Genomic DNA, 14,373 nt, shown 5'->3' with positions numbered 1-14,373 from the left:
CATTTATTCTGTTTAAATTGGATAGGTCTGGCAACAAAACGTGATGTCTCTTATTTTGATTGTTGACGTCATGTGTCATTTCCTACCTGATGTGGATCAGGAGGAGAGACTTTTGTCCTTTTGTTGATTACATTTCCTGACATTTGAAACCCTTTGTATGTAGCCTACCCATACCATCTGCAAAGCTCAGCTGACAATAGAAAAAAGCTGAGAAAACAATGTTAAATAATTAAGGATATTATGATGACACTATACTAATTATATACTAGCTCCATATTACTGCAGATATTGGAATACGTTTTTTTTTTAACACAAAAAACAAAAGTTAATGTAGCCTACTTTCAAAGATTTAAATGTCAAGATTCTAAGATTCATTCATTTCAATAATAAATGCGAATTAACATAATTAAATATTCATAAACCTCTTATCTGTTATAGTTGTAATTTTAAAGCAAACTGTGGCTCATTATGAAGTCCGATGTCAATCAACAATCTCGCGAGTACAGGAGTTGCGCACGGAGATCATGCAGAGGCAGCCGTAGTTAGACTCCCATCTCACTCTCAGGGAAGCGGACCTTTCCCTTTCAATGCATCCATTTCATTCGGACTCTGTCGTAGGGTTATGCACGTTATTGTTGGCATGGATTTGGTCTGTTTTTTTATTCTTCTGGCAGATATACGTATGAGCTTAAACTTCACAACTTAAAGGTAAGACACTTTCTAAATTAAGTGCACTTTTGCACAACATATTGTCACTACTCCAAGCTGTCGCACAATTAAGTTTATGTTTTTTTTAATCTATATGATTTAATGACCGCGTAATGTCAGTAAATTAACACTAGTTGCAGACGTGCATTTAACATTATGTGCATTTAACATTATATATATATATATATATATATATATATATATATATATATATATATAGACGTGCATTACATTATCAAAGGTTCATTGGATTCATTAGTTTGAATTTCTGTTTATCATCTGCAAAAATAATATTGCATATCACACTATTAAGTTTATGTTTTTTTAATTACACTAGTTGCTGACGTGCATTTAACATTATATATATATATATATATATATATATATATATATATATATAGAAATAGAAATTCAAACTGATGAATGCAATGAACCTTTGATTATTTATTTATATAAAATATAAATTAACATGTTACATGTTTAAGATCATCTATATCATCATTAAATTAAAATTAAAGTGACATTACACATTACATGTTCTATACCTAAACTACATCCAAACAATGTAAGTACATTAATAATTATTACTAAGTAGCCTATTTAGGCCTATTTGTGTAATTACACTCTAACAACATCACCTTAAACAAACATAAAATAATTTTACCTATAATTTATCCTTTTTAAAAATGTTGTTCACTGAATGCTATTAAAAAAAAACAACAGCAAGGTATCCAGCATCTTTTTTGAATACAAAATAGTTTTTTTTTATTTTTTTTTTATTTTCACTTAACTCATTCTTTTTTTTTTTTCAGAGTAAGTGACAAAAGTGAACAAATGCTAAACATGGATATAAAAACCGAAACAAACACATCTGAAGACGAAACCCTGAACTCCTTAATTCAGTCCACAAACTGTTGTACACCAGCCACTATCCAAGTTGAGGGTGTCTTAGATGGTCTGGAAGACAGTACAAAACTGGTGGGTGTTCAAGTGATCTTGATTTTGGCTTACAGCACCATCATCGTCTTTGGCGTGACCGGGAACACTTTGGTCATCTATGTCGTGTACAAGTTTAAAAATTTACACACGGTTACTAACTATTTCATTGCCAACTTGGCTGTAGCAGACTTACTGGTCAACACATTGTGTCTCCCTTTTACTTTGATGTACACTCTCTATGGAGAGTGGAAATTCGGGCAGGTAATGTGCTACTTGCTGCCATACTCACAAGGCTTAGCGGTCCATGTTTCAACCATCACGCTCAACGTTATAGCGCTGGATAGGTACCGCAGCATTGTCTACCACATGGAAACCAAGATGTCCAAAGACATGTGCATAGTCGTGATTGCGATCACATGGGTGGCAAGTGCAATCCTTGCCAGCCCTTTAGCTATCTTCCGTGAATATGTGACCTTCGACCTAACTCCTGAGCAGACAATTCAGGGTTGTGCAGAGAAGTGGCCTGGAAGTAGCGCGGATGGGACAATCTACAGCATCGCCATGTTTTTCCTGCAGTACGGACTGCCACTGTCTATCATTTCTTTTGCGTACACTCGAATCTGGAACAAGCTAAGAAATCACGTCAGTCCCGGCGGTGGCCGTAGCGACCGTCATCAACGGCGACAGAAGACGACGAAAATGCTGGTGGCTGTAGTGGTGGTCTTTACCATTAGCTGGCTGCCCTTTCACGCCTTCCAGCTGGCTGTGGATATTGATAGCAGTGTATTGGAAATGAAAGACTTTAAATTGCTCTATACAGCTTTTCATATTGTGGCCATGTGCTCCACCTTTGCCAATCCCATCCTCTATGGCTGGATGAACAGAAACTACAGAAGATCTTTTGTGGTTGTTTTCAAGTGTGGAAGGTTAAACAACAGAATGAGAAGAGTTTGTAGCAGTGAGACAGTATGTGAGAAAAGTACACGCAATAAGCAAAACGCAATCAGTGTTGCCTGTAAACAAGAAAACACTCTGCTGTGATGGCCATTTGCTTTTTGAGATTTCAAAACAAAATGTAAACACAAGGAGAAAAAGTCTACTGTAAAGAAGCACTGTACGTAAATCGAAAGACTGAACACTACAAATATATAAGACAATTGTGGTGAATTTGTGACTAAACACTTAGTTTGTAATGTTGTATTTTGTTGTTAAAATGTAAGATATGTATTTGGTTATTCTCAGAATTAACATTTGTTCTGTAAAAATAAAAAAGCCAGTGAGACAGGGATCTCATGTTAAGTATATTGTAGTTTTTCTGTTTGTTTACTGTGAAAATAAAGGGGATTTTTTGCAAAATGGTTGTCAAAACATTAAAAAGGCAGCAGTCAATTCTTAATATATATATATATATATATATATATATATATACAGTATTCATTGGGCAGCAAGCCAGCTGCTTTCGGTTTCAGACACTCCTGTGTCGAACAGGAAATTAGGTCCCTCTTCAATCTTATGGTAACCCTCGTTCCCTGAAGGAGGGAACGGAGACGCCACGTCAAGAACGACGAATAGGAATCTTGCTAGAAAGGCCAATCTACTTCAAGTGAATATACAGTAAATGAGCCAATGCACATTGGGGTGCAATCATTTCCATCAGCTGTTCAGCTATGCAGGCCATCATCGCAGGTATATAATGAGCAAGAGGTGCGATTGCACGTCAGCTTTTCGCTTCAGAGCTGAGCACTTCTATGCTATTGTCTACAAAAAAGTGTGTAAATAGACGAGTTCTGAATAGGAGGATCTCTCATGGCTGGTGCGGGAGATACAGCACGCCAGTGGGGTCGACTTTTCTCTCTCTCTGTGTGTGTTTTGTTGCTTTTAAACTGAGCAAAAACAAACGGGCTGCTCTGCACTGAAAGGCCGTTCTTATGGCTGGTAAGATCACCAGTGAGAGAGACACATGACAAGTGTTCCTCTCCGTGTTCGCTGTGACTGATGCTGTATGCCCCCTGTATGCTTCAGCACCAAGAGAGCTTGGCGGAGCAGAAGAAGCACCCCTAAAAGAGCTTAAACTGGTGGAGCACGTCTTTTAAAGATGTCACTCTATCTGTGTGTTTCTGGATGCGGTCGTTACCTGGGATCGCGGGACGGTTACGAGCTCTTCATCGCGTGTACGGTCGAGACTCATGTTCCAGCAAAGGGGCGGAGTCCCTGCGCCTCTGCCACGATCTAACCCTCCTCTAATGGATACTTCAGGCAGTGGTACAGGTGACCTGAGGATCACGGTGAGCATGCTTCCTTCGGTGAACCAACCCCCTAGGAACCCTCATCCCTCTCACACTCCGCAGCCAGTTGAGCCGCCGCTGGGAAGTGCTGGACCATCCACGAGGTGTCGATCGCTGCATCTGAGAGTGGGTCAGACTTCAGTGTGGATGACGATTCGGACCCAGAGATGACGGCCATGCTTTCTCGGGTTGCCAACAGGATCGGACTAGTGTGGAACCCACCGCCGTGTCCCGACCCCTCAAGGCTGGATAATTGGTTTCTCTGCGTGGCGCACGCTGGTTCTTAGCAACCCACCCCGGTGCCTTTCACTAGAAGTGCATGAGAAGCTCACTGGGGCATGGATGGCACCTTTCCTGCCATAAACCATCCTGGTGGCTCCTCCTCCCTCACCAACCTTGTTGCTTGCTGCCACTTGGTCCCTTAACTCCTTGGCACGGAGAGCTGTGTCTCCCTTCCCGGGCTTGTAACTACTCATTAGAGTTAATTGGCAAGGCTTACAAGGCCTTTGGGGAAGCTGCCTCTACCATACACGCTATGGTGTTGCTGCAGGTCCATCAGGCCAACGCACAGAAGGACCTGCACAAGGGTGGTCATGATCCCCAAGTTCTTCAGAAACTTTGTGGCGCGACAAAGTGACATGAGTGGTAAAAAAGTTCTCTGACTCTCATCCGCTTCTTCTATCACCAGTGGGTAGCTCCTCCTCCTGCGCCTCCTTCCTCGTGGAACCAGGTAAGTGTTCCACAGAACCCTCAGGCCCTGACATGGGCTGCCTTCCAGAGGGAGCCGCCCAAACCGCATCCCTGCGTTCCACCTCCCTTCCCCACTGCGGGTACACCTACGGTCCATATGGTCCCGCTTATACACTCTCTGCGAGCCTGGTTAGCACTCCCTAGTCTGTCTTACTGGCTCATTCAGACCATCAGGCTCGGCTATGTGATTCAATTTGCCTGGCTTCCCCCCAAGATTCGGGCCATCCACTCCACTACAGTGAGAGTAGGCGATGCTCATGTCTTGCGAGCGGAGATCACAGTCCTACTGGTGAAGTCCCAATTCATTGTACCCAAGAAAGGCAGTGGGTTACGACTGATCTTGGACCTGCGAGTTTTGAATCGGAGTCTCCACAAGCTACCGTTCAAAATGCTCAGTCAGAGACGCATTTCCAAATGCATCCGTCCCCAAGATTGGTTTGCAGCGATCGACCTAAAGGATGTGTAATTTCATGTCAAGTCAAGTCAAGTCACATTTACAGTATTTATATAGCGCTTTTCACAATACAGATTGTATCAAAGCAGCTTCACAGTGATAACATGAAAGTAGTACAACACAGATCAACGACATTGCTAAACACTAAATAACCCCAACTGAGCAAGCCAAAAGCAAGCCAAAAGCAAGGCGACAGTGGCAAGGAACCAAAACTCCATCAGATTGGATGGAGAAAAAACCTTGGGAGAACCCAGGCTCAGTCGGGGGCTAGTTCTCCTCTGGCTTACATTCATATATATAAATATTAAATATAATATTGTTTATGTATAAAACGGCGCCATAACATATCGCAGGCGTTGAGTCGTCTCTTCACAGGCGTTGGTCTTCTCATCACAGGCGTTGGGGCATCCGAAATCCCTGTGAGAGGCTGAATACAAAACTGGACCTGACGAACGCCATTTTTCTCGGGACAAGCGTCCCGAGATAACAGCAGAAAGGGAGATGGGAAATAATTAGCATAGCTGATGTTCATAATGATTTCCATTATACGGGAGTCGGTGTTAGAAAACCACTATCTCACAAACTCTCCGTAACCTGAACTCTGTAACCCAACCATACACGCCGACCCGTTTGACTAATGTCTCATGTCTCGATTCTCCCTTGACACGGGTCGTTTCAGTGCTTTTCATTCGAGGGTCGAGCATATCAGTACAAAGTCCTGCCCTTCGGGCTGTCCCCTGTCTCCCCGTGTCTTCACGAAAGTCATGAGACTTTCGTTTCCATGAGAAACTTTCGTTTGCATCCTCAACTTTCTTGACGACAGGCTCATACTAGCACACTCTTGAGATCAGTTATGTGAACGCATGGATCTCATACTCAGGCACCTCAGCCAGGGTCTTCAGGTCAAATGGGAAAAGAGCAAACTCTCCCCCGTGCAGAGGATCTCTTTTCTCAGTATGGAGTTGGATTCGGTCGCACAGACAGCGCACCTCACAGAAGCTGCTGATCTGCCTCAATACGCTCAAAGTTCTTACAGAAGCTCCTGGGGCATATGGCAGCGGCGGCAGCGGTAACACCACTCGCGATGCTCCATATGAGACCGCTTCAGCACTGCCTCCATGGCTGAGTCCCAAGATGGGCATGGCATCACAGCACTCATCGGGTGACAATCACACCGGCGTGCCGCCAGACATTCAGCCCGGGGTCAAACCCCTTGTTCCTGTCGACAGGATTGCCAGAACAGGTGTCCAGGCATGCTGTGGAGTTCACAGATGCCACAGGCTGGGGTGCAGCGTACAACGGGCATGCAGAGTCAGGGGTGTGGACGGGTCCCATTGGCACATTAACTGCCTTGAGTTGCTAGCAGAATGTCTCGCTTTGAGCCACTTAAAAAGGCTGATACAGGACAGGGACGTGCTGGTTTGTACGGACAACACTGCCACTGTTGTGTACATCAACCAAGGTGGTCTACTCTCCCATCACATGTTGCAACTCGTCCCACGTCCCGTCGCCACATCTGTTGCAGCCCGCTGGGGCAGCCAGCTCATCGGCTCGGCTCCTCAGCAAAAAACTGAAGTGCAATCCCACCTGCTACTCATAATACACCTGCGCTGCGCAGCAGAACAGCTGAATCAAATGATTGCACGCCCATGTGCACTGGCTCGTTTAAAAAAGAGGGTTAAAATATGTAACCTGGACATTACTGTACATGGTCTCTAATACTGCACATTGTTAACAATAAGATGTCTAGGATCACAAGCAATGAAATACAACACCATTTTGGTTCCAAGGGCGACTCATTAAAATACAAATATTCTCATAAAATGATGTCTTAAGTTCAATTAAACAGGAAGTATATTTGGTGGAATGTTATCTCAACTTGTATCTTATGGAGATTCCATATTGGACAAAGATCATGCACAATAATAACCCTATATTATTTAGAATTATAAGATCATATAATTATTATTTTTCATATTATAAAATAGATTTTTATTAAGTTGTAATATAGGGAGGGAGTACGATTTTTTGCCAATGTACCAGATTGATACTAAAACAATAAATAAATAAATATGGTTTACAAATGGAATGGTTCTCCATTCAAGATCAGTATTCCTAATTCTGATAGCCAATGGCCCCTGAAAGATCAATCAACTGACAAGAACAGACCATCAATACTCACTGCACAACAACATAAAAATAGAATAAGAGGGTCTCAGAGTATTGATCCTGTCAATGACTGTGCCCATCTTTGAATGTCCCAAAAGCCACTTTTATTATATCTATTATTCACAATTGAATTCCTGTCTCTGCACAAAACTATTTATCTACAGACATAGTTGCATTACGGATTTTTATTTCAAGCAGATGGCTTTTAGCCTCAAAGCCAATATACCGCTAAAGATTCCAGACACAGAAGCTTTAAGGTAGTTCCTAGTACTCACCAACCTTATTTTACTATAGGTGCCAAATTTCCATTGCTCTAGTGTTAAAGTCTTTGATGCCACAAGCAACACAATTTCCCCTCCTACAGGGATAAATAAAGGTTATTATATATTTTATACAGAAACACTTTACTTGAAGGGGTGTGCATAAGACTAACATGACACCTTCTTAATCATGACATATGTTATGAATATGAAGGAAGTTTTATGCATGTTTTTGACAACTGTCATTAAGAGTCATTCGCACAATTATGACATTTTTAATGCAAATATGACATTGTTTGAGATGTCTTTGATTTGACACCTTGACATAAACCAATACATCATAACTTGTCAGTGTCTTTGTCATGACAACTTGACATTAATAAGACAACACAACATGTCATAAACATGACATAGCAGATTAATTATCAAACTTAAGAAACCACCTAGCTTTATTGGTTTCATTACATTAAACTGCCAGGTGCTTGGTTTTGACATTGCCTGTCATGAAGCCATTATAACTTTTTAATGACAAATTCAATTAGTACCACTGTAGTTGAGGTCACAAAAAATATTCATGACACAGTTATAATGGGCGCATGACAGCCAATGTCAAAGCCAACCACATGACAGTTTAACTTAAAGGCACTCTATGCAAGATCTGTACCTTAATATAACAGCTTCAAAGTCGTTTTGGTGGTTAACAAAGTCATAGTAGGGCGAATCATCCTGGTAGGAAAGCTTGGGGGGGACGCCGCCGGAAAAACCAGCCATGCAAGTTTGAGAGTGGCGCCCCTGACACAGCGCGTGAGAATCACGAAATGGTTTACGGCAACGACGTCACACGCATCAACAACATCATACCGTATGAAGCTACTTTCGAAACAGGGAAAGAGAATCGGACCGTGCTAGAAACCGGACAAGAGTCCACTCGGTCGGGCTTTCACTCGTTGGCGCGAGCTTAAAAGCTGCACTGGATTGTAACTGCGATGCTGACCTGGCGATCTTGTTGATGGACTTGTAAGTAAATCTCTTATTTATAAACTTGTTTGTATTTGTATACTAGTTGTTTCTATATTGTATGTTGCTGCACTGGCTTGTGGTATGTAATTTTTTACGGTGCTGTTCATTCATCCGTTGTTGATAATAAGACCAGTTCAATAATTCTCACATGTCTATAGCTTTCGATTACCAAAGCTTTAAGCAGACTTCCTAAAAACAGTCGTTTCTCTTAGTCTTGTTGTTTTTTCCGTTATGTTTTATTGCCGAGCTTGCCACAAGAGCTAGTTTGCCAGCTGAACTCAGGTGTTGTGATGTGTATTTATCACGTATCTTTAGTCCTGTGTCTGGTTCGGATTTCTTATGACGTGTGTAAGTTACTGTTATATCAAGTTTATCTGACTAACAGTACACTTCCCAACTGTAACTTCAAATTGTGTTGATTATGAATCAATCAAATATTGACGCTGTTGATGTTGATTCTTGCGATTACCATGAGGACATATATCTCACATAATTATTAGGACATATATAAGCCTAGAGGTTGTAAATAATTGAACACAATTTGTTATTATGATAAATTGTAATCATGTCTAAATCATAACGTCCAATGTTATGAAATAATGCGACGTACATTTAACTTGATTGATGTCATCTGACATTTTGTAATTTTAACATTACAATCAAAAAACATGAATGAAATTATGCAGTAGCCTATACACTATAGGCTATTTACTTCTGATTTTGGAGAAATCATGTAAAAACGCTATAAGCCAGCAAACGCGATAGGCAACTTTATTATTAAAAAGCAGTCTAGCACTTGACAGTAGTTCAGTAGATATGCAGTAACAGGGGAATAACGGTTATTTACGACAGTGCAAGTACACCACAGCGGCTCTAGAGGTCACTGTTTTACAAAAAAACCAGAGAGTGCATAGTGTGCCTTTAAATTAAAGAGCCCCTATCATAGCATTTGAAATGTTCCTATTTTTGTTTTAGGAGTTCCCAAAAACAGTTAAACGTGCATGCAAGGATGCATTTATTTTTAACTGATTTGCTCATCGACTCCCAAATGATTCGTTCGACGATTCATTTTCCCAAACAGTTTTCAGTGGAGAGCAATCAGTAATCAATCTAGGACAAGATAAAAATCAGCAGAACCCCCCACTTGTTCCTTGACAGTTTATCAGCATCCCACCTCCACCCCATCTCCTCTCTTTTAGTTCCATCTCTAGTTCCATCTACTCTTACCAACGGGGGGGAGTACTCTGGGTTCGGGCAGAATTCCGAGCTCAGAGCCCTCCACCAGGACAGCACGCCAAGTACGCATAATCTTTATCATAATGTAGATGCGAACTCATGAAACATAGGATATGTTTAGTTGGTGAATAGGCTACTATTAAAAAGCGATAACGTTAAGCGCACCAGAATGAAATATAATGTTCAGAAGTAAACAGCATATCTGACTAACAAATTAGTTAATATCCACAAATGAACGACAATTCAGGGAGCAGGAGTGAATTTCAAAAAACGCTACGCTTGACCCGGCTTTGCTTGAGCAAAACCTTTGTGAATAGGCTACTACAAATGATGGCCGTGAACAAAATATAATATACAGAAGTTAACAGCTGACTTAATGTTTAGCTGTCAGAATGTTTCTGTCAGAATGTTTATTTTTAAACCACAACCCTCTAAACATCTAGGCTAAATGTGTGCTTCTTTTACCGATATATATGATATCTTGCATTTCTAATCCAAACAACGTCAAACTTGCTGCACTTACTTGTGCTGTAGCAAAACACCTGTCAAGTTTGAAATCCATTGAACTAACGTTTCGAGAGATATGCGAATAACAGACACAAAGACAGAAATTCCTGTAATTTATCAATAGACCTTATTCGCAAACACCGGAAGTAGCTTACCGCGGCCATATTGTTGACATGACATCTGTCCTGCTGCCCCTAGCCGCGTGCAGATTTGAGTTGAGGGGGAGCTTCATCTCGTCTGTATCAAGTGAAAATAAGCTTGATTTGGTGTGTGGACCCACATCAAAATCAAATAATAGCATTAAGTAAAGATTCGTCCTTATTGCCAGCCGTAACCTATCCGGATATTAATATTTATCTCGATCAGTATCGTAAGGTACAAACTACTATTTACCTCAACAAGGGAACATAATGAACGACACTCGTCCCATTCGTGGAGGTGGAAAAGCAAGTTCTTTGTGACATGCAAGATTTGTTGTATTGAAATGTAAGTGCAAAAGAAAAGGCATGAGAGTCGGTTGTTTTTGTCAATTTTTCATTTAAAATGTTTGTGATTTTATAAGTGATTACATATTTGATTAGCCTAGAAATCTAGACGCACCCTAGCGGCAAAGTGTGGTCTAGCAACTCTCTAGACGTTTTAGCTGGAAAACCCCAACTCTGGTAAGGCCAATCACATCGTGTATAGAGTCGGCGGGCGGGCTTAACATAATGATGACAGAGTTGCAACGGTCAGAGCAAGCTCGGACATATTCGGTTAAGTCGTTCATCCTCGGATGCAGCCGGCTCCGAGCGCACTGTTACAAAAAAGCTGTGGCGAAACGATCAACTTGTCATTTTTGCCGCGCTCGTGCTGTGGCGTAGAGTATAAAGGCTTTACTCCGTGTCAGCGTGCGCTCTGATCGGTAAGGTGCACGGACCTCTCCCGAATCTCCTGCACTCCGAAGCACCACTACTCCACCTCCGTTTACCTCGTAAGCTGATATGAGCGTTTAAACATTCTCTATATTATTTTTTTTAATGACACACTGTCTCTTTCTCCAGACTGATCTCATGAAGTAGCGTGTGTATGCCACGCCAATTCGTATTTCCATTTTTGGCGTGCTATCAAGACGCATAATCGCCTTTTAGCGTGTTTATGAACGCCGTTGACTTAACGTTATATAAATATATGACTTACCTCAACCCCGTCCCTAAACCTAACCGTCACTGGGGTTAATGGCATTTATGACTGTTCCCTTACCATCCTAGGTAAAAAAAAGATATGACTTACCTCAACCCCATCCCTAAACTTAACCGTCACTGGGGTTAATGGCATTTATGACTGGAGATTTGACGCGCGTTTACGGACACGCGGAATGACGCGGACGTTAATGGCGTAGACATACACGCATACATGCTGATAGCTCAAAATGCGTAGAGATGACACGCCACCTGACTCGAAAGTGGCGTGTATGTTTACGCAAAAGTCATGATGTCATGTTGCTTTCTCTCTCATACACACACACACACACACACACACATACTGTCTCTTTCTCTCACACACATATGTAGGCTAGTCATAAACTCTTTAGACTTTTAATGATTAGTGTTTTATTTTAAGTTTGTGGGTCGTGTAAAAAACAAACAAAAAAAATCCATTATTTTGGATGGATTCCAGGAAATCTCACTTATTTTCAATGTTCAATGTTGACAGCCGGACTGGATACGTTAAAAGTTTAATATATCAACTTGCTCCGCTAAGTAGCTACGTCACCTTCTTAGTTGCTCTGATTGGCTTTAGCGCTATCCAATGGGCTATATGCACGCATAAGTTCCGCATTTGACGTAAGGATGCTCGTCCATTTACAGTTGTGGAGATTAAAGCGGAGGAAAACCGAGGAAAACGGGATTATGGCAGAATCTTCAAAATTTACTGTCCTCCCGTCTTTGAAACGAAACGTACATACGTTTAGATGTAATTTTATATATATAGTTATGTTTATTTAATATAATTTAAAAAAAGAAGCATAAACACAACGAGGGGTGTCTGTTTTATCTGTTTTTGTGACTAACGTTTCTTTAGTATAACCATGGAGTATAAAATTCAATATAAATTCTCGGTATTACATTGGACTCTACGATCGGCGGAAGTTATCGAGCATCCTTACACCTTCACCGGAAATACCGCCGTGCATAGAGCCAATTGCGTGCAGAGAGAATTTGAAAGACAACCGTTTATCCCGCCCCTCGGATTGAGCCCTGTCATGAGTGATGTTAGGCATGCCAGGCTAATATTTGACCACTTGCTTGAGCAACTTAATATATAGAAGTAATGCATGGAATAATTGGCTTACGTTGTTGAAATAGTGAGAATGTGTTAAAATAAAAATAGTGAGTAGCGGGGTGTTTGTGGTACAGCCGTTGATCAGTTATGCACTGTAATGTAAACGCAGCACACTGTATAAAGCACTATAGCGCGTCCTGCTTCTGTACCATATTCACACCGCACACGCATTGCACACGGATTATGTGTGAAACCTGTGGTAAAATGATGGGAACAGACTTTTCTGTGGAGAGTTGGCTGAAAGTTTAGCCTATTTATCCTAGCTAGCCTCTCATGCGCTGTCTCAACCCTGTCTCCTTCCCTTCACGTTTTCTGACAGTCGGTAACTTATCGCATAAAAAACTAACTCTGAGATCAACATGACATCATGACTTTTGCGTAAACATACACGCCACTTTCGAGTCAGGTGGCGTGTTATCTCTACGCATTTTGAGCTATCCGCGTGTATGCATGTATGTCTACGCCATTAACGTCCGCGTCATTCCGCGTTTCAGTACACGCAGTCAAATCTCCAGTCATAAATGCCATTAACCCCAGTGACGGTTAGGTTTAGGGATGGGGTTGAGGTAAGTCATATCTTTTTTTTTCCTAGGATGGTAAGGGGAACAGTCATAAATGCCATTAACCCCAGTGACGGTTAGTTTTAGGGACGGGGTTGAGGTAAGTCATATATTTATATAATGTTAAGTCAACGGCGTTCATAAACACGCTGAAAGGCGATTATGCGTCTTGATAGCACGCCAAAAATGGAAATACGAATTGGCGTGCCATACACACGCTACTTCATGAGATCAGTCTGCTGAGATTCTTATTGCTGTTGTTAGAACAGCTGTGTATTACACAAAACCATCACGCTGTTAAAAAAAAAAAAAAAAAAAAACAGTGATAATACCATGGACAATCCCGACGCTACCTCGCTTGTCAATTGACAGACTGACAGTTTCCGTGCTTATGGACGCCGCAAACATTGATGACGCAGATCGAATAAGGTCTACTCTATATATAGGCCTAGATCCCAGGTTCTGACTACCTTTGAAGAGACCACTTCAGAAAAGTGCCTGCAAAGCTCAGAAGGCTGATTAACTGGAGTTTGAGAGAAGTAATATTAGACACAAATGTACAATTTCAAGATATGTTTTATAAGATAAATACAATAAAGTTGAACATCAAAACAAACAATGGAAAGGTCCAAAGTGTGAATGTTTTGTCAACAAGTAAACAAATTCCATAAAAGAACAAATTGAACATGATTTAAAAGCAAAACACACACTTATTGTAAATAAGGTCAAGGCTTTGATAAACCTATAATGTGATGATAAAATAAACAGCACATATTTATCGCTATCTCTCTTATCATGCCATGTTTATGATCAACTTTATGATATTTAGACAAATATCTTGACATCGCTTTATAACTTAAAGACTTCTTGATAAAAATGATATGTAGTGTTACTACATCACATTAAAGGAACACTCCGACTTTTTGGGACTTTAGCCTATTCACCTTACCCCCCAGAGTTAGATAAGTCCATACATACATTTTTCATCTCCGTGCATGCTATAAGTCTGTTTGACGCACCCACCGCTAGCCTAGCTTAGCACAAAGACTCGATGTGACTGGTTGCAGCTTTCATACTGATCCAAATGAGTGGCAAAATAACGCAAACGTTTTCCTATTTACATGTTGTGATTTGTATAGTCACATAATGTACAAATAAAA

The 14,373-nt window shown here is 41.1% G+C and overlaps 1 protein-coding gene across 1 annotated transcript; it reads left to right on the top strand.

Moving 5' to 3' along the window:
• The first annotated feature begins 513 nt into the window (after positions 1-513).
• npy2r (neuropeptide Y receptor Y2) lies at positions 514-2,941 on the top strand. Its single transcript, XM_039694084.2, has 2 exons — positions 514-708; positions 1,521-2,941. The coding sequence occupies exon 2, from the start codon at positions 1,543-1,545 to the stop codon at positions 2,686-2,688; it is 1,146 nt and encodes a 381-aa protein (XP_039550018.2). The 5' UTR covers positions 514-708; positions 1,521-1,542; the 3' UTR covers positions 2,689-2,941.
• Positions 2,942-14,373: the final 11,432 nt, after the last annotated feature.

This window comes from Pimephales promelas, chromosome 6 (assembly GCF_988280905.1).
Source record: "Pimephales promelas chromosome 6, fPimPro1.hap1.1, whole genome shotgun sequence".
In the NCBI taxonomy this organism is placed as follows: domain Eukaryota; kingdom Metazoa; phylum Chordata; class Actinopteri; order Cypriniformes; family Leuciscidae; genus Pimephales; species Pimephales promelas.
Note: the sequence above shows the minus strand (reverse complement) of the source record. Positions and strands in the feature narration are given on the sequence as shown.